General features: G+C 44.5%; 1 protein-coding gene across 23 annotated transcripts in view; it reads left to right on the forward strand.

Annotated features, from left to right (window-relative positions):
* Positions 1 to 21,666, forward strand: part of RBFOX1 (RNA binding fox-1 homolog 1) — a 2,204,869-nt gene that overhangs the window by 2,135,336 nt on the left and 47,867 nt on the right. For all 23 annotated transcript variants that reach the window (XM_082429022.1, XM_082429011.1, XM_082429012.1 and 20 more), the window contains one exon: positions 11,387 to 11,519. In XM_082429022.1, coding sequence (XP_082285148.1) covers positions 11,387 to 11,519 — 133 coding nt within the window. The remainder of the gene's footprint in view (positions 1 to 11,386; positions 11,520 to 21,666) is intronic.

Genomic DNA, 21,666 nt, shown 5'->3' on the forward strand with positions numbered 1-21,666 from the left:
CCACAGTGATGGCTGGAAGTGAAATGAACGATGCTTTTGCACTGCATCCCTATCCCGTGAGCCACGGCCAACTCCCTCCGGGGGTCTCATGTTCATGGAGCCCCAGCAGCCCTAGAGAACCATGGGAAATCCGGCCCAGCATAGGGAAGCTCATTTATCTCACTTGCCCTCCTTCCTACCTGGAGAGGCAATTCACCGAGCTTGCTGTTTCAGCCAGCTGTTAGATAGATCGTGAATCATTTAACAATTGAACCTTTACTGTGTGTATGCACTCGATAAAGTAATTATTTATATAAATTATTAGCCTTTTTTTTTCTCCACGGCTGCCTGAAAAAAAGCTACATTGACACCGGTACAGGTTTTTGTCAAACGCATAGATGATGGTAAATTGCTTCGTCCAAATTACAATAGATCTCAGCATCTCATGGCTTTGTTTGTCTCCGATGTTCCTTCAAAGGACAGAAAGCACTTTTGCAAATGCCCTCTGAGGTCCTGCCGAGTTAAACACTCCTAGATGGAGATTCATTCTCGTTTTGCTGAATGAACTGTTACAAAGATCCTGCCCGCAGGGGTAATGTCAATACCTGTGAGTAGACAGATCACAAATAGGTCTTTTGCACAGAAAAAGCCTATCACTGCGCATTTCAGCAGCCCTGGCACTTCCCACATGTCTGTTGGATTAAATGAACCATTTGTAACCTGGGAGAAAAGAGACAACCGCTAAGTTCAGGAGCTAAGCAGGAATCACGTGGCAATCAGATAAAAACCGAGGCTGCTGTCCTCATTCAAAATCCCAAAGACCTAAGCGATCAAAGAATAGTCATGTGCGTGAGCATTGTGTGGGGGATTTGTTGTGGCTTTTTGAATTTGTTAAGTTCAGAAACATGTCTGCTTTGGGAAAAACAATCTCACTGCTCAGGGTACATCCCTGTGTCTGCATTGCATTTTTTTTTTTTTTTTTTACACCTAGATGACTCATTTCTTTCCAAGGAAGAGACTATTTCCAACCAAGCTGTGAGTCAAGTGATATTTGATAACGGTATTAACCAATAGATTGTATACAGAAGAAAGTGCAACATTCCCAAATATCCTGAAAGTTTCTATTCGCATCTGCCAAATCTTGGAGAAAATTTCTAGTTGAGTTTAGTCATAAGGAGCTCATTATTTTGACGGTAATTCGGTTTGTGTATATAACACCATATACTATTATAATCCAGGTCCCCACCGCTGGGAGGGTCCATCTTCCCCCACATTTGGGGATTGTATACAACCCCCCTGATGCCAGCTCACATCCAGATGTGGAGATCAACCCCAGGGGAGAAGGAAAACAGCTTGCCTTGGACTCATCAGGAACATAAATCAGGAGTGATCCCCATGGCTTGTATCCGATTAGCAGAGAAGGAGCAAAGCCCTTCCAGGTGTCTTGAAATCTCAGAACATAAATATAGAATGGAAGAAACGGCACCTGCCCCCCTCCCCTACCCCTTGGCCCCCAACAAGGTCTCAGGGAGGCTTGTCAACAGATTGCCCTGCAAATTAACTCTGTCCATGATGAATCGGGGCTGGTTCTCTTGGATGTGGTATGGATAGAGGGAGGTGGTGGAGCAGCTTGTCCAGACACTAGTAGGGAAGTACAAATTGAGAGCCTCTAAGCAGCGTGGGGAGAGTGGAAGTAGACAGTTTTGGCTCAAAGATGACATGGAATGCTTTCGTTCTGGCTGTCTTGTGTAATAGATAAGATGACAGGTCTAGTGTCAGGCTGCCTGGGTTCAGATCATTGGAGAGTTTCTGAGCTGCTCTCTATCTTCATCTCCCCGTCAGGAAAGTGAAGATCAAAATAAGAACTGGTTCGTGTGGTTTTGTGAAGAGTTTGTGAGTTAATCTGTGGGTTAGTGGCTAGCAGCTGTTTCATCATACAGTAGAATCTCCTCCATCTGATAATGGAGTACCAGAGGATGGAATTATGCCAACTGTAATCATGACTTTGCTTGGATTATTTCAGTTATCACAGCCTGAACTTTTACACAAGTGAGGTCCAGAGTCACTCACCACTAACGTCCTCATTAAAGTTTCTCTTAAAATAGGCATCCTTCGTAAGCAGCACCTTAGCAACTCTCACAGGTTCAAGAACTGTCAATCATCTTTCCCCTGTAACGGACCTACTATGGCATCCTCAGTTTATCTGACGATATAATGAATAAACATTTCAGCAGTTACCTGGGACCAGGTAATCCTCTGGGGATTGGAGACACAGTAAGGACCAAAATGAAGTCCTCAGGACACCCCAAAAGAGAGATAGATAACGAAGTTGCGATCAGATGAGGTGGTAGAAATAAGATGGTAAGTGGAGGGGAAAAAAAGGAGTGGTATGATGGTGACAGTGGCCGTGTTGGGAAGTGTGGGGTAAAACTGAGAGGAAAAGCCTTTGAAGGAGGAAGTGATGCTGGAACCAAGAATTGAATTAGAGAATCGATGTTTAGGGACTGGACAAAGGCGAGAATCTTTATCACTGAGAAGCAGTAGTCAGAGGAGGCTAGAGGAAAATGAGGCCTTTTAGCCTCGTACAGTAAAGAGTTAGGCCAATAAATTCATCTTGGGCAATCAAGCCAGCACAATGTCCCCATCTTTTTTCCTTTCAAAAATATGCCTCACTCTCCAAGTTCAAGTTCTTGCCAATTCCTTCGCTGCATCCTCATCAGACCTATAACAGCCTAGAAACTTCTGGCTAATTTGGATTTGACTAAAACTTTTGTACCATGACGTTATGTAAAGAGATTTCAATTATGGTGCACAATGTTTTGTGAGTAACTACCTCCCATAAAAAGTTAATTAATCAGGGCTGTGTCAATTTCCTCGTGCCATGTCAATTTGCTGCCAGGTAATTAATCACTAATCACCCACCAAGCAGCAGGCCGGGGGTGGGGTGGGGGGGGTGGGGGGTGGGGCAATCCAGGAGCCATTTATTGTCTTTCCCCAAATAAATGGCACATGCAGCCAGGAAGAAACACATCTTGCCTTTCATAATATTTTTATCGACACTTTCATAAGTTGTAATAGGCTGCAGCAACAAGCAGCTGCAGTTCAATGGAATATGAATATTAAAGAAACAAATGAGCGGAGATTTATAGGACATTGCATTTCTGTTATGTCAGTTTTGAGATTAAACCGAGCAAATGAACAGTGAAAAATTACTCTTCCATGTGGAGAATGGTGATTAGACTTGTACATTAATTAGAAATTTTTGTTTTCCTATTCAATGCATTTCAAATAAGGATGTCCTATAAGGAACTGTTTGTCCAAAATGTAGATTTATTCACTTCTAAACAGCAGTATTTAATATCAACATGCATTTTAAAATGAAACAAAAGCCGATCCCAAATGTGCATTTCAGGGATAAATATATGTGCATATGAGAACCAGAGAGTCCAACAAATTGAGTGGCCATTTTGGTCTTTTTGTAGTTGACTGAATGGATGGAACACTCCCTTTTTACCCCCAAACCTTGAAATGACTAAATTTCAACCAAATTGAAAGCCTTTCCATTTTGATTTTGACCTAGAACTAAATAAATATGGTCCATCATATTACGTTTTCCATTTAATGCCATTTAAAGACAGTGACCTAGTTGTGTATAAATTCTGTGCTACAAACCAATTTTATGTACCTTTCTTTGAGATTTGTCTTGCAAAAATGTGCAAACATTTTTGCCATTTGGAAAAAATCATCAGGTTTTTTTGGGTTTTTTTTTTTGGACAATGCATTGTGAGGTTTATCATACAGTGCTGTGCCTGTGAAATTGAGCTATAGCTGGCTCAATTTATTTATTTCACCTCGGTATGTTACCTATTATGCCACGTCTTAATTTATGGTCCAGCTCATGGAACGGGAGTTCCCTCAAGGGGAATCCTGCAGAACCGTGAACCTGCTGTTGAAACAGCGTCTGCACTCCCAGAATTGTGTAAGTGAATATTTCCTACTGTAAATTACCCACGGAACAATTCAACCCCAAATGAGCATGAACATCTCTGTCTTAAAACATTTCAAGGGTAGGGGGAGGGTGGCAATTATGAAGCAAAGGAGAGGAAGAACAGACAAAGAGAGAGCTCCCCCCGCCTACCATCCTAACGGCACACCTTTTCAGGGCATCGGGCAACCTCATGCAAATTCAAACCCGTGCACAAATGCAAAGAATAATTGCCCGTTAAAGCAGTTGTATATTTTTATGGCTTTGATGCAGAATCTGCCCCCCGTCGGGTTTTGCATCTGCTACTCTTCCATCTCTCCCAGAGCTCTAAAACTTTAATATGCAGTTTATAACCCTCAAGTATTTTCCACTGGTTTTGTGTATCTTCTCTTGGGATTTCCGGGCTGCTGAGATGATCTCATTTGTGTTTATTTTCGAAGGTAAGCACCACATTCGTAAACGAGACGGGAGTGGGGCGGGGGTGGGGCGATCACGTGTTCCTCACCGTAAATACATAACGCAGAGCTCGTCGGAGGTGGGAGGTGGGGGCTTTGTCTTTTCGGGGAGACAGGCAATAAGCAGTTGACACTTTGGTAAATGGCCCATTGGGCGGGGTTGATACACCCACACATCTTCTGTTTAAAAATGTTGATTTGCCTTGATAGTTGAGCACCTCACAGCACGCCTCTGGTTACATTCCTAAAGTTTCCGTTTCATTGAGTTCATTGGCGGAGAACTCCTTATTGCCGAGAACTGAGATGGCTACTCTGCTAACCTCCTCCCAATATGCTCTGGATGTAAATCTAGCTGAAGGTTGGGAGTGGGTGGGCTGCGGGTGTTGATGTGTCAACAAGATGTGCAATTGGTATTTGCTCCAGAAGCTCTTGCCGTGTTTTCTTTGAGAGAAACTCATTTTTAGCTTATGAGTTAAATCCAATTTTCGTTGCAGTGATACCAGATTTTTCACTTTGATTCATGCTGGATCAGGTTTAAGAGGAAACCTTTCCAGTATAATGAACCTATGTTTTTTTTTTTCGGTCCCTTGTCTGCCTCATGCCAAGAACTAAGGATTTATTTGGTATCCACAAAGCATCCTGAATACTTTCCATTGTTCCCCATTGATGGTCTGTTTACATGCTTATTAACTTGAAGTTCAACTGGAAAAAAAAAAAAAAATCAAACTCCAGCGTTGGCCTTCAGAAATGCCTCTAATTTGGTGTCTTTTCTTTCTAACATTGTTCTTTAATTAACAAAGAGGCATTTACAAATATTGGAGAGGGTGACAGGTGGATGGCTTTTATTAGCATTGATTTACTCCATCTCAGAAGTGGAGGGGACATTGTGAGTTTCCACCTGGCATTTTGCATTGGATTTATTAAACATTTATTGCCCACTTCCTGGATCCAAACTCCTGAACTGGGGTATTGATAGAGGACATGATAGCTCAGCAAAAGAGACGTGTCACACTGAAATATAAGCACATAATTAAGATGTCTTCTTGTTACTGAGCCCAAGTCCGTGTGCTCAGTGCACAGTGAGGCCGGACAATACCTACATGTCGGAGTTTGGAGCACAGGAAGGTTTATTGCAGGGACATGCAAGGAGAGGGGTGGCTCCAAAAACCCCAAACTCCCCAAATGGTTTCAACAAAGCCAAGGTGAGGGAGGGCCGTGGCTGGTTGGTGCAGACTTCTTGGTATCAGAATCCTTTGTTCTTGTAGCTGTCGGGTAGGTCAGGTCAGGTCAGGATGTTCCTGTAAACCTCCAGCAAGACAAATGTTATTCTCTGTTTTGAACTTTTTTATCTCTATATGAATGGGAAAGTGTTATACCCTGAAAAGTCAGAGCCTTGAGAATGGGCTATCCTGTCTATTTCGGGCTCTAGACAACATTCTTAAATCGAAGCAAAAGTAATAGAATACGAAGGTTTAAGTGAAAGAAACAGATCTAGCATGGAGTCAGACTTATTCTTCCCTATTACATTCTTTTTACATGGTTCAAGGATAAAGCCGTTTTGGTTTTGTTTTAATCTATATCTGAATCATCTTAAGTATTCGCTTCACACATGCAGTTAACCATGATCTATAAGCCAACACACCTGGTAGGCAAGTAAAAATAAATAAATCAGTTCCTGCCATCCCATGTGAGTCTAAAGGAAGCTTGACAAACAGTTGTGGGTTTTTTGCCGTTGAAATTGACCATTTGGCAAGAGAAGAGAGCCACGCTGTCCTAAACCAGCCATCGGGGAAAAGTCCTCTAATGGAGATGGGGAGAAACAGAAGGCACGGCTATAAGTCAGGCGAGTTAGGCATTGTAACGATTGCTATTTTCCATTGTTCCTTGTTGCACACATATATTGCATGCAGAGACTGAGATTTGCTGGGTTTCTAGGGAATGCTGTGCGGGGTTCCATGAAGGGAGGAACGTGACAGAGTTCCTTTTACAGACCAGACAGGCATCACCTGTCTGGGGAAAAAGTTTGAGCCCTGCTTTTCCCCCAGAAGTAGAAACCGATCTCCATACCCCGACACGGTGCAGCAGTAAACGTGAATTTAAATGAATTGAGGGTGGGCAGTAATTCCCAGTGCAGTAGGTTTATCCAAGTTGTCTCCCTTTTTATCAGAATCACACATATTCCAAGTCTGGTTGCTATTTTTGGGCCAGTACAGCACCTTCTAAGTATGGGCATAGTGATTGTTTTTATAAAGATGAGTGAGATCCGGTGTGTTATTTGCACACTGTTTATCTGCAAATCTTGGGCAGGGTGCTTTGTATAAAGGACTGGATTATGGAAGGTGGGAGAGGAAGAGGAAGGGCCTCTACTGTCCCAGAAAGAAGGAGACTAACGTGGGTTCACCATCAAAGGGTGTCCATGCATGGTGTTAGGTAGCTGATACCTGCGCTGTGTCAGGCAGTTTTCTAAATCAAATAGCAAAACAGATGGCGAGCACTGCCCTCATGGAGCTTGCATTTTAGCAGTGGTGAGAGTCTTTTTCCTTCTGTTACTTGATCAATCAAGTTACTTGATTGCTAGTACACCCGGGAAGGTTCATGGCAGCATTCTTCAGAAGGAGATTAGAAAATAAATGGAAGGGAGGAAGAGAAGGAGGGAGGAAGGGTGGGAGGGAGGGATGGACGCCTAATCTGGCCTCTGTATCTCAACACCGAATTAAATCTTGGCGACAGAGTTTTGGGTGAACTAGAAAAGAATAGCTTTATTGCTTTGCCAGGCAAAGGGGCCACAGCAGGCAATGCCCTCAAAATTGAGTGTCCCGACCTGGAGGGGGTAGTGAGGAGTTTTATAGTAATGGTTCAAAGAGGAGGGCGTGATCAGCTCGTGGACTTTCTTCTGATTGGTTGGTGGTGAGGTAAGTGGGAGTCGGCATCATCAACCTTCTGGTTCCAACCGGTCTGGGGTCTAGTGCTTGTGGGCAGCATACAGTTAACTTCTCCCACCTGGCAGGGGTTTCTGTATCTGCAAAACATCTCAAAGATATTGTTATATGTATCCCTTGAGAGGGAACCAGGACTCTGCCCCAAGGCTGCACTATTGTTTCTTGACTGCCCCTCCCTTGTCTTCCCAACCCCTCCCTTTCCTGATTAGCAACTGTTTGAACCTGCCTGTTGAAACTCATGGAAGGGGACACAGAAAGGCTTTTGTGCCCAGGAGCCCCACAGGGTCTTGCTTATTTTCTGGAGGAAGGAAGGGAGGAAGGGAGGGAGGAAGAAAAGAGGGAAAGAGAAAGGAACATTCATCCATCACGGTGACTAGCTAGAGACTTCCTAAAGAGACCCCTTGGCCAGCTCTAGACGGCAACAAGAAAGGGATAGCTGAGAAAACCATCCATCTGGGAGACTCACGTGCCTTCTCCATGAAGCCCCTGTTACAATGGAACCTCCTTATTTTACCTAAGGGTACTTGGCCTCCCAGGAAGTTGATGTGCAGTCCTTCCCTTGTTCCTTTAACAAAATAAGAATCCCTCTAATGTGCCCTGCTTGGAGCAGCCCAAAGAGCCTGGTATTAAGACCTGCAAATATCCCTTATCCTGCATCGAGAAGGATATTTTCTCCCTGCAGCAAAGGGGGTACAAAGTGGCATCCTGGCTCTACCCTTCTAGCAGCTTGTGTTCCCCTCGCTCTACTGCTGAGCTTCTGTTTCATGTTCTATCTCAACATCTAAATCCTCCAAGAATTATTGTAAAACCTGCTTGTCGCTGAGAGGGATCTTGTCTGGCTCACTCCATGCCGTAGCCAGCGATAATGAATGGGTCAGCGTAATTACTGTGTTTCCTCACACAGGCAGCCAGCTGTTCTGCCAGATTGTGAACTTTTCATTTGCTTTATTTCAAAATCCAAGGTGTTCCTCTGAAAACTTAATATTTGAACTGTGACAAGATAGCGCCGGAGTCAAAGGCACGCTTGCTCATTTTCTCCCAAGTCCTAAAGCCAACATCTCCTATCTCGTGACTCCTGGGCTTTTACGATATTAGGATTTCCCTGCTTTTCCCATTGAGGTTGACACCTCTTTGCAATGTCAAGAACAGTAGTTGAAACACCAGCCAGGAAACATGGGTGGTGAGGGCTGGAAAGCTGAGAATTAAGTACTGCTGTATGATTTGTCTTGCACGACAATTAAAAAAAAGAAATAACCTGGATGGTCTTCTCAGACATAAATAGAAAGATAAAAATCATTCTGGCTTGATTCTACCACCCTAGCATTTACCAGCATCATCACAGAAGGATATGGTAGAATCCACGAGACCCGATAGCTGCTGGCCATTCAAGAACACACAGAGAATTCCAGATGATAGCTAGTCTGCCTTCGCTTCCGGGTCAAGGGTTATATTCCACTCCATGCAATTCCATGAATATAGAATTGGGAATGGCTCCTGTGGGAAATCCCACTTCCTTCTTCTCCCCGCCCCTTGCCACCCACATGCAGCTGCAAACCTACTCTATCCAAGGACTCTGGGAGTAATGGGAATTGATGGGGTGAAGGGCTTCTACTCTGTATTTCTTTTCTTTTTTTTTAATTGAAGTATAGCTGATTTACAGTGTTGCATTAATTTCTGCTGTACAACAAAGTTATTCAGTTATATATATTATATATATATATCAATACATTCTCTTTTTAGTATTCTTTTCCATTATGGTTTATCATAGGATAGTGCATGTAGTTCCCTGTGCTATGCAGTAGGACCTTGTTGTTTATCCATTCTATATATAGAAGCTCGCATCTGCTAACCCCTACCTCCCACTCCATCCCTACCCCAGCCCCCTCCCCCTTGGCAACCACCAGTGTGTTCTCTGGGTGGAGGGCTTCTACTCTTGAACGTGATAGCGGGGAGGGGAAAAGCCCTTCTCAGCCGTTTGGGTGCAGGCAAGTTTAACATAATATGAAATACAACACCCTGTGAGAGGCTAGGTATTCAGCAAAATAGAGATCCCGGCAGAGGGAAGCTTGGATATGCTGAGTTAACTTGGGGAAAGAGCTTCCTTGGCTGTGAGGCCTCTCTGAGCCTTTATGGTCCTATGATGCCAAGAGAAGCTGTGTCCTTCCCAGCCTTGCCTGTTGTTACCACCACTTTCTGAAATCCCAGGGGAAATGGAGCAGGGGAGGCAGGGCTGTAGATGGGGAGGAAAGCCATCCCACCCTGGTTCATATCACCTGTCTCCCTCTCTCTTGAAATCCTCAAAGCTCCTGTTAGTTAAGCAGGATGAGGGGAGAGAATGGAACAGGGAGAGAAAGTTCCCTGGATAGTCTGTCAATCATTTGGCTGGACCACAGCCCACGGTTCATTCACTTGTTCATGCATGTAAGTCATCTAGAATCTACTGTGTCCAATATCTAGAACCTACTGTGGACAAAATCAGGGGGCTTCTGCTGACGTGGGGGAGGCGCAGGGAGATGCAAAGATGAATGGGATATGGTGGGAGGCCTCAAGGAGCTGGCAGATGAATAGAAGAGGTAAAGGTAATAAATGACTGACTTCCCTCAATACCTGTGAGAGATTGGGTATTCTGCAAACTAGAGTTTTTGGAAAAATGAAGTTTGGGGGTTCTGGGTTAATGGTGTTAATGCACTCCCCTTACCTTAGGACTTTCTGAGCCTTTAATATAGAGGTCCTGGGACAGTATTTTCCTAAAAAAGCATCCCCTCCACAGGATTCAGTGTGGGCAACAGTGCCTGCTGCTAAGTGGGATGGGACAGGCATGGCCAGCATGGTGAGAGCGGTGAGATTCAGTGACAGAAAGAGCAGGAAGGCAGAGGTGGTGTTCTGAAGGCTTCAGGGGCCCTGATGCGTGAGGATTTGCAGACATCCTAGGAGGAATGACACCCCAGGCAGAGGAAGCCGTAAGAATTATCAGGGATCTCAAGCATCAGGCTTACTTTCCCTGCTGACTCCTCACCAAGTCATTCTGCTCAGAGAATCTTCCCCCAGGGAGGAAAACCCTGCCCAAACCCTTTCCTTCAGAGTCGAATTCCCACACTTCTCTGCAATTATGTTCGTGGTAGAAATGGTTTTATAAGCTGTATAAATGGTTAGGGGGCTGATGGGACCTTCGTAATAATTTGTTTCTTGGAGCCTGAGAGGTCCATACACTTACGATGTGTGCACTTGTCTGTAGGAACGCAGTATTTCAATTTAAAATTTTTAACAAGCAATATAGGTACATAAAGGAAAATAAGGAAAAAAAATTAAAATGGGTTGGGGAAAAGCTATGAATAGACAACTAACATTTACTTATGAAGTTCAGCCCCAGAGATAACCACAAACACACTGAAATATGTATGTATATGAATTTGTATATATAACTGTATAAATATGCACACATATATAAATATGCACATTTACATATCCACATACGCATATGCATGCGTACATGTATATACACACAAACGTCCAGGTATATTGTATATACACATGTATACATATATTCACATGCACACATGCTTATACAGATGTATGTGTACATATCCACATATGCATAGTGTGTGCTTATCCACACGTACGTTACACTATGCATATGTGCATATGTATGCATGTGGATAGATGGGTGATAGGTAGATCTGAGAACGCACTGCACACACATCTTGCAATCTGTTGCAATACCTTTTTAAAAATTTAAGTTTGTGCAGTGAGCTTTTCTCCCGTTATTAAGAATGCTTTGTGAAGGTCTGTCCTTGACCTTGGGCACAGGGACCACGGGCTGAACTAGCCCATCCTCTCTGGAATCAGGCCTTGGTCTCCTCCCTCCTGCCCGCCTTTGGAAGCCTGACTCTGGGAAGGAAGGGGGGCAGGTGTCCAGCCTTGGCCTGCGGGGAGAAGGGTCCTGAGTCGGGGGTGTGGGGGTGGGGGCGGGTGGTTCCCTCAAAGGCAGGAGTGCCTCTGAAAGCTCTGCTGTCTCCCGTCGTCCGCAGTGCCCGGCTTCCCGTATCCAGCCGCCACCGCCGCGGCCGCCTACCGAGGGGCGCACCTGCGAGGCCGCGGCCGCACCGTGTACAACACCTTCCGGGCCGCGGCGCCCCCGCCCCCGATCCCGGCCTACGGCGGGTAAGTGGGGCAGCCCCCCGACCCCGGGCGGGCCTCCCGCACCAGCACCCCTTGCGTGCGATCTAGCGCATGCCGGCCTTGACCGCCCCCCCGGAACCGCCCGGCATGCAGCCCGCGCGCTTGCTGTGCAGCACCTTGCAAAGAGTCTTGAAAAATGAGTGTAATTCGTCTTGTCATGGTTGGTGCCTTTAAGCATTCTACATGTCACATTTTGTTATGTAAATTCTCTTTGAGACTGAATGCTGGAGAACAGAGAAATGGTTACAGCCCAAGACGTCTTTCTGATGATTGCAAACATCTGGTGATTAAGGAGGTTGGATCACATTTGCCCTTTGAATCCCTCGGTGGAGGGACAGGAGAGTTTCAAACGTACAATTAACTGGGGCGGTCTTGTCCCCCTCCCCAAAGACATCTTGTGCTTCAAGGTGAATGAATCTTTGGCCCAGAAGAGAAAATTAGGTGTCGAGTCTAACGCGAACTCTTGAAGTTCAAAGAAATTGGAAGTGACTCATTTAGTTGGATTTTCCAAAATGGCCTTTGCCTTCCCTTTTCCCTCTCTGAGGACAGTGCAGATTGATTTGTTCCCCAAGGCCTGTTTGGTCTTTCTGTACGTGGACTTTGCTATTGCCAAGTGAATATCAAGGAATGGTGGTGAATGCTGAAGAAAAAAAAATTGGTACTGGTGTAATGGGCTGCTTTCTTGAAGTGCTACCCTTTCTGCCTCGCTGTTAGGAATCCTCCTAGAACATTCTGGCCCCCTGGAGTCGGAGAGAGGGAAGTTTCTAAGGCAGTGGTCCTCATGGGACATTGGGAATGTCTGGAGACATTTTTGTTTGTTGTGATAGCATCTACTGGGTAGAGGCCAGGGCTGCTGCTAAAAATCCTACAATGCACAGGACAGGACGGCCTCCCGTCACACCCCCCAACACAAAGAGTTACGGGGCCCAAATGCCAATAGTACCGCTCAAAGGAAAACTCCGCTATACCCAGCACAGTCTGGCCAGGAGACTGGCTTTCTGGTCTCTAGAAAGAATCTGGCTATATTCAGGACTGTGTGAAAGGGTTAAATGCATTTGCTATAGCTCTGTGGCTTATCCATCTTTTAGAAAACCTGAATAAGCCTAGATCACTTCTATTCTGATGACAAAGGGAAACACTCTTTGTTCATTATTTATTCATATCTCACGCATTCCCAAGTAGAACATTTGAAGTGTTTTAAAAACAAATGCAGTGAAACAAAGTTAAGAATATTAAGAAGTGAAATTTGATGAAATCATCAGGAAGGGAAAATAAAAGCAGAGAAATAAGACAATGTCCATCATTTCTTGTATTGTCATTAGAGTTGGATTAATTCTGAGCTTCTTAGTGCAATTCTGAGCTTCTACTGCAAAAAAGTTTCTAAAAAGTTTTTTTTTTTTTTTTTTACTTTTTTACCGAAAAGGTGGAGGGTAATAACGAACCAAGGATGAATCGGCCTTAAATTCTCCCAACCCTCCAAAACAATGCATCTGCAGGGCCTAAGCCTTATATATCTGACCGTGTACTGTAGGAATCATCGATAGTGTGACCATTATCTCCAGCCCACAGTGTCGAGCGCATTTTTAGATTCAAAAAGGCAGAAACAAAGATTTGTTGTTCCCAAGGTCACATCATGAGTTATGAAGAAAAAATAAGTTACCCTTTAGGCTCATGAAAGCAAGATTCATAAGCCGTAAATGCAACATTGCATGTTTATATCACATTAGTTTGTCTGAAAATCATTATCTTACCTTAGTAGGTGGTAATTGTCGCTTTTTGGTCTATGTACCCTCAGTATATCACTACTATATTGAACAGAAAAAAATAAAATTGTATGGCTTATCCTCATGTGAACAATTTATAAAAATCTCAGAGTAACGCACCTGCTGTAAAACTGAAATTGGCTAACTTATAATGAACTTGCTCATTGCTGGCAATAACCAGGTATAACTAATGCCGTGTTCGCCAGGGAGAGAACCAGGCGTCTCCAAGCGGTGAAGCACGTTGTTGGTGACTGCTTTGGACATGATTTCATTTTAATATTCCAGTGATCTTCCTAATCATTTTGGTTATAATGGTGAATTGTGCCTCTTCACTGGCAATATTATGGTTGGAATTCTGAAACCACACCTAGTAGGAAGAGAAAATTCTCAAGACGGGCAGAGTAAGAAATTCAGAAGGGCTAAGGGTGTGTGTGTCCATGTCTGCATGTTCTATAAGAGCAGATTGAAAAGGAGGAAATTCAGCTAGTTGCCTGGGTGTTTTGCTGGATTACAAACTGCCTGGAGTGCTTTGAAACCAAATGAAAAAGTGTGAACTCAGCATCTTCAGTGAAGGTTCCTTTCCCTTCATTGGCTTAGGCTGAAGGAGTCCATGGGGGGAGGGGCAGCCCATCTTGGAAAGGAAAAGAGCTGAGCAGGACACAGTGCAGACATTGGCTGGAGTAGAGAGTGCCCTGATCTATGTTGAGTGGAAGCAAGTAGCAGAGAGGTTGGAAACCCATTTCTGTTTCCAGGATGACATTATCAGGATTCAGGCGGTCCCGGGAATAGTGTGCATTTCCTGTAGCTGTTTGTCTTCAGAGTCCTTTAGTTTCCTGATTTCTAGATTTGACTGTCTTTCCTCCAGTCCAGTTCAGCTTAATTGCTTCTCTCAGCTCGATGCACTGTCTTACGCTAAGGATGCTGAGGCAAATGGCGCCTTTGGAGGAGTTTCTTACAGTCAGGCACAGGGAACACCATAGATGCTAACGATTTCAACAAATGTGATACGTGATAAGATAGGGTGTTGAGTGGGCACCAGCTTGGGTTCCAGAAAGCTTCCAGAGAGAGAAGAAATCCAATCATTACCATTGTAAATCAATTATACTTCAGTTAAAAAAAATTTTTTTTAATTTAAAAAGTTTAAAACCAAAAAAGAAAACGAAAGAAAGAAAATCCAGGAAAAATCCAATCATTTCCTAAATTGCCACGTTAAGCTCTCATTCTGCGATGCTCCCTCATACTCAGGGGTCCCCATCTTTTTATAAGCCATCACCTAAGAAACTGCATTTATTAAGGAAGAATCTATTTTTCCCATTGTCACCATTGTCATCCTAAACCTCTGTTTTCCATGAAGTATCCAATATGAATACACTGTTACTAAAATCGCAAAGGAGAATGTGTCATTTATCCTATGTCCATGTATACCTTCCATTTTTTTTTTTTTTTCTGAAAGATTGAAAAAAATCCACAGAACCTCCAAGGCCACCTTTGTGAAGCCTTGAGTGACCCTTGGAAGTATCCCACGTCAAGATGGTCACCCAGGAGGATTCACTAAGGACGCCCTTACATTTCCTTTTACTGATTTGCTTTTTCCCTCCACGTCCTGATATTTTCTGAAATTCCTCCCAGCAAGTAAAGAATGTAGGTTATGAAGAGCCCTATCTCCTCTTTCTCACATAGCTAAATAGAAAGTTATTGGGACATTAATTCATGATCACTCCTGGTGGCGGGGGGAAGGCTCTGCTTGGACCAAGGATCACAGGAATGAGAGGAAAGCCCTAGACTGGGCCAACCAGCCCCTTAGTGATTGCCAGCACTAACTGAGTGAGAATGGGCGATGAGTCAGAAAGCTAATGTCTACACAGTCTATAAGATTGTTACAACCCTATAAAGACACAGACTGTGGGGCAGATGAGATTGGCCCCTGCTCTTCTATCTCATACTGCCCTGGGTAGCTGACTTAATCTCTGCAGCCACAGTTGCCTTAGCAGGTGAGTGAAGACTACACCTGCCTCCGTAGGGTTGATAGAGGATGAAACAGGGAGATGCAGGTAAGGTTACAACTTAATCAGTTCCATCAAATGGCACGTGTTACGTGAACTGTAGCTACTGTTGTTGCTGTTGATGTGGTGATTGAGTTTTTATACTCCGCTCTTTCTCAAGGGTCCCCTTTGGCTTATGTTGAGCACGCATAGCTTTCCTTCCATGGGTCACGTACCCACTGGCTGGGGGACTCCTACAGGTCACAGACCTCCATCCCCATAAGCCACAGAGATGCCTTTGGACAGAGGCACTTCAGTGGTTTATGGAATCTGTAGATCGGAAATAAAATATTAACTAGTGAACAGTCTCAGGGAGAGCTAAATGGACCAAGTCGTCCGTATTTCTCCTTGCATTTGCTCCTGGAGTCTGTTTAGATAAACGGCTACCATGTCCAGTGTGTCTTCCTAGGACTCATATTTGGGAGGAATTACCCATTGGGTAGTTGTCATCTAAGGGAGCTGGCAGGCCGATGATGTGTGGATGAAGATGGAAGGTAGAAGCGTCAGAGACACATACACCAGACTCAGTACAACATCGGATGTTACAGGGCAGCAACTAAACCTCAGTCCTCTCCCCACAAAACCCTATGAGATTGGCCTCACCAAGTTCTTGTTCTTAATTAGTTAATTAATTCATTAACAGCACCTTATCAAGTGCCTACTATGTACCAATCATATTGTATGGGGCTAGGGATATAGAGAACCATAGGAGATTTTTTAAATTATTATCATTATTCTAAGTTAAGCACCCAGCATTTGCTATAGGGTTTTTATCTTGGCTCTCTGGATATTTTTGAGCAGGACATTCTGTACTTTCTCAAGTCATTAATTATGTCACATGTATGTACAACTTCTCAGAGTTACCATGAAAAATATTTTGAGGTGAATATGCTACTCTAAGTACCAGAAAGATACGGTGGTATCCCAGGAAAAATCTTCTTACAGTTGGTCAGTGCAAGAATGAAGCCCATACACAGAGCCTTTGGGAGTGCTTTCAGGTTAGGTCCTGAAGAAGCCTTTAGAACAGTGTGTGCAAACCTTTCCTTCTGTAAATCAACCATGATTTTTGGTTTTAATTTATAAATGTCTTATCCTCAGATTGTATTATCTGATGCTTGGGAAGTTTCTCGATGAACATAAACATTAGGTCATCATCACCTAGCCCCAGAATACTTTCCAGAATTCTCTTTAGCTGTTTGGGTTTTTGGTTTTGCCGTGAATTCTTGTTTAAATTCTCAGCCAGTTTTAAAATGTAACCTCTTACATTAAAAAAAAAAAGCCTCTTAATTGAGTGCATTTAAAGACAAACACTCTAAGTCAGTGGTTCTTAAATTTGGGGGGAGAAAGTGGGATGTCACAGATGCCTTTGATAATCTAATTAAAATACATATTTTCCCCAGGAAAATGTCAGTGTACATACAATGCGCAATTCTATACAAATGCCAGTGAGTTTATGGACCCACCTGATATCCTTTCAAAAACAACTAGATTTGAATGCATTAAAAATATTATTTTCCACTTGGAATGGGCAGTAAGATAAAGCAGCTTTAAATAACCTTTCCTTCAAGAATGTATTTGTGGTTGGGATATATTATGTTACACAAACAGATTGTATAGTTTGGGCATCGCATGATTTCTTTCTTTCCTTTTTTTATAAAGTAAACTAATTTGCTATAGTGCAATCATTCCCTGCTTGCATTCATTCAGATATTTAACTCCTGTTATTACCTTTCTAAGAAAATGAGATGTGCATTTGCATTACGCTCTTGCAAAAGCATATTGCAGTTCCGAAGATATTACAATTACCTTTGCATGGCTAGACAGACCGCCTCTGCATTAAAATAAGGCTGCACCTGTTCAATGCATGATGGCAACTCTCTTCTCTTGTACTGGGATGTGGCTAATTTATCGATAGCTACGCATTAGACATCATCCTCTGCTTTCCTTTCCCTTCACATATGCACCTGTTTAGTGGGATTTTAAAAAAATGTTTGGATCCATTCTTGAAAACCAGCATGGGACTTTCTAAGAGCTTGCCTATAACCAGCTCCTATTTAGAATAGGACCTAGGAAGCTGACCTTCAGAGTTGTCTCAAATGTAAAGTAAAACGACACGTGGAGGTTGGTGCTCCATAGGGCAATAAGCCTATTAGTCCTAGGGCCGGCAGCGTCAGCATACCGTTACTTGTTAAAAATGCAAATTCTTAGACCCAACCTCCCCACCCCGCCATCCAGATCTATTGATTCAGAACCTCTGGGCTGGGCATGGGGCCCGGCCATCTGTGTTTTAACAGGCCCTCGAGGTGGTCCTGATGCCTGCTGAAGTTTGACCACTGCTGCCTGCCATGGCAATTAAAAATTTGGGCTGTGAAGCCAATACAACCTGGGCTAGAATCCCAGCTTCTTCGTCAGTACCTAGGTCTCTCTGTTTCACTCTCTTGATGTCCAAAGAGGCTATAATAACATTATCTGTCTCATAGGGGTATTTTGAGGATTAGGTGGGATAATGATAGTTAGGTCAGACTAGGGATGGACACAGAGGAATCGCTCTCTAGGTGTGAGGGCTCGTGGCGATCATATTCGTGCTATGACTTAGGAAAAAAACACACAGTATTGTGATGAAACTCGCAGCCCATCAAGTGGCTTCATTTCATGCGGCCAGTGATGGCCGTATTGGTTCCTAGTTTTTTGGAGTCATTGTGAAGGTAGATCACTCACCCTCTGGTTCGTTTCTCTCCAAACTGTGCAGGTGTTGCCTGTAGTGAAAACCAGCAGTCCCTACCCTGGGCGGTTTGTAAGAGCAGCTAGAATTCTCCACTTCCTTTCTTAGGAAAGCCACCACAGTTGGCTGGGCCTCTGAACGCCCCCAAACTAGAAATTATGCCCTGGACCCTCTAGACATCGGACCTTGCATCGGCTGTTCCCTTGGCCTGGCTTGCTTTTCCTCCCTAGTTCCTCTTGAACTAGCTCAGGCGCTGGGGTTTCTGGGCCATTCGCTGGGGTTCCCTTGCCTCTGATGCCAGCCCTCCTCCTTCCATTACCAGGTCAGAGCGCCATCATTCCCCTCCTCTGCAGCGGCTCTCGCGGCTGCCACCTTACATCAGTGTACCTGGCTTTGTGCCTCCCTGTAAGCTCCCTGAGGGCAGCCTTGGCTGGTGGACTTGCCCTGAGCCTCAGCACCGTGGTTGGAGTGTAGTAAGCCTTTCAACAGCAGAGGAATAGGGCTCATCAGTCAGTTTGTTTGCGTCTGTTCAAATGAGACGCCACATCACACGTTCCCTTTGGTTCTCTGTCTTGTAAACGTGGGATGTCAGAGTCCCTGAGTAATTTTCCGTGGTCCGTGGTGGAGGGCAGAGCGTGGCAGCCAGGTCACCCGGCTGAACAAGCCTAAGGCAAACATCGGGGCCTGTTCCTGACTCACTTCTGGGAGCTGTTGGTGCCAAGAGGCTTGCCGTGGAGGCACGCAGCTGGCCACCGTGCACAAGAGCTTGTCCTGATGAAAGAAGGGGCCCTTTTCTCAGCCAGAGCGCTGCCTCAGCCACTCCTGGTCCTGTGCCCCCTGGAACAGCCCCCAATGTCTGCTCCATGATTCACAGAAGAGCAGACACAGATGGGGTCCCCCTCTACAAATATTTAGAGAAAGGCATCCCTTCCCATGTTTGAGTGTGTATTAATGTTTGGTTAAATATTAATATATTGTTCACATGTGCATCACATTCTGTCTAGCCTTTTGCACTGATATCCTAAGTCCGGGTCCAGGTTTTTTGGGTTTTATTGTTTGTTTGTTTGTTTTTGGCCTCACCACGTGGCTTGTGGGATCTTAGTTCCCTGACCAGGGATCGAACCCATGCCCCCTGCAATGGAAGCTCAGAGTCCTAACCACTGGACTGCCAGGGAAGTCCCAGGGTCCAGTTTTCGAATCTTACCCTCCCCCCATTGACAACAGCCATTGATGCTGAATAACCAGATGAAGATTCTACCTAGAATTGCTCTGTGTCACCTTCTGTCACCTACTAATGGCCAACCCCCCCTTTAAACTATGGGCAATATTCACTCAATAGATATTTACTTACATCTTCAGTGTGAAAAGCAATGTGTTGGCCATCAAGTGGGATAGAATGTCGAGTAAGCTATTGGGTGCAACTTTCAGGGCGAAATGAGCTGCCTACACAAATGCCTTTAATATTTGACCAATATTTAAAATTGTTGGACCAAGTGAGGATTCGAGGACCGGAAAATGTGATGCTGGTGTTCACAGGAAGGAGGAAAAACTCCACTTGGGGTGGCCACTGGATAAAGCTCATAGCGATGTGATATTTAATTAGAACTTTATTGGCAACTACCTTGCTCATCGCTTTGCACACATCACCTAACTCAGTCCTCCCTTGATGTGGGCACTTACCTCTTTCCCCATGTCACAGATGAAGAAGTGAAGCTCAGATAGCTTAGGTCATTAGTCCCAGGGCGCATAGCTGCTGACTGCTGAGGCTGTGACCCAGATGCCCGTGTGTTTCCTCTCTAACTTGGCTCTTGAATGGTGCTCTGCTTTTGGATGAGGTTATCAGGAGATAAGGCTTCCCTGGCACAAGGACCAGCACTTGCAAGGGCGTGATGTCATGGAGGAATGGACAGCGTGACGTCTTGGAGGAATGGACAGCACTGATCTGATCGGCCTGAATGATCAGCTCTGGGCCCAGTCTTGTTGGCAGAGGCCAGCCCTGCCTTCCGACCCCCAACAGGCAGTATCTTTTTATGTTGGAAATGTTGAAAGAGAAATCAAAGCCTAGCTCAGGATGCCACTTACCTCGGTATCTCGGATTAGGGTTTGACGCTGCTTGACAAGTGCTCTTGTGAACCGGAGCCCCTTTTCGATCCAAATAAAAACAGCTGAAAGCGATTCCTACTGACCTCCTTAGCATGTGAAATCCCTGCCCCGTTTTTAAAGATGATGGTACTTGGGGTTTAGCCAGTCAACTCTGGAAAGCTCTGAGAGGCACACTGCAGTGTTCTCCAGCAAACCAGTGTCACTGCCGTGTGCGTGTGCGCATGTGTGTGTTGTCAAGTGTCTCCCCTTGGCTCTCGATATGCTTGGCTTACCTGCGGGTCCACTCTGCTCCTGAAACCTGCTGGAATCCTTCGGTAATCAAAGTCCTGCTTCTGTTAGGACTGCAGCTCCATTTGACGGTGGGGCGCAGTGGAGAATTAGCGGTGGGGCGCATTTGACAGAATCATAAATCATCTGTAAACTCCATGGGAGGAGATCAGGGAAGGTTATTAATAACAACTGCTGTCCTTTGGAAACATACCTTAGAAACCCGCATTTTTGTACTTGAGATGTCCTGGGATCTTCACAAAGGCCTGTGAGGCGCGCAGGCCACATGGGATCCTCATTAAACCCGTTTTAATGCTTAGGAATTTTAAGTCGGTTTCCTAGGATCACAGAGCTGTGAGCTTCTTTTCCTGGATATTTCACTCGAGGTAAACCAAACAACTTCTGGAAAAGTCCGGGATCTTTTATTTACCCCGTCCTGTGAAGTCCCTTCTCTCTGAGATGACTAAATGGATAGCAGTCAGAGAGCTGCTGTGAGGTCAGGCTTGTTCAATCATTATGTGGGATTCTGCTTAGTCTGGCTATAATTTATGCGAATATACACACAGACATAGGCATGTACACACATATGACTCGTGAGCCCGCATACACACAGATGTGCAGACACATACTACTACACACATCATATGCACAATATCTACATTCATATACACATGCACACACATGCACTTATACACATGTACCTGGTATACACATGCACACACGTATGCATTTACATGTTCAAAGTAACACACACACATGCATATATACGCACGAAGCACACCCATATACAAAAGCACACAAATATTCTTGCACGCACATCTACACGCCTGTTCACACACCCGTATTATTAGAGATATTCTCCTACATGTACCATAAAAGAGGGGCACATGGAATTACCAAATAGAATACTAGAGTGTGAAAGAGTATAGAAGAAAATTTCTGAAATCGTTTGCATTCTGCAATGCCCCTGAGGTCATTCAGCTATAACCTGTATTGAAAATGTGCCATCCGTACCCCTGCTCTTACCAATCATATATTTTAAGCAGATGATTTTTTTTCCGGGGGGACCTAGATGGTTTGGCTGAACGCAAACCCCGATCCTCATATCTGCGTGGGTCACTTAAAATAAACGTGAATCCTCTTTGCATTTCTGCACCGCTCCGGAAAGATTGGAAAGTCTGGTACCCAGCACGCCACCATGTCCTGATTCTGGGCCGAACACCGAACCCCAG

Source organism: Balaenoptera physalus (genome assembly GCF_965194825.1).
Source record: "Balaenoptera physalus genome assembly, chromosome: 16".
Classification (NCBI taxonomy): Eukaryota; Metazoa; Chordata; class Mammalia; order Artiodactyla; family Balaenopteridae; genus Balaenoptera; species Balaenoptera physalus.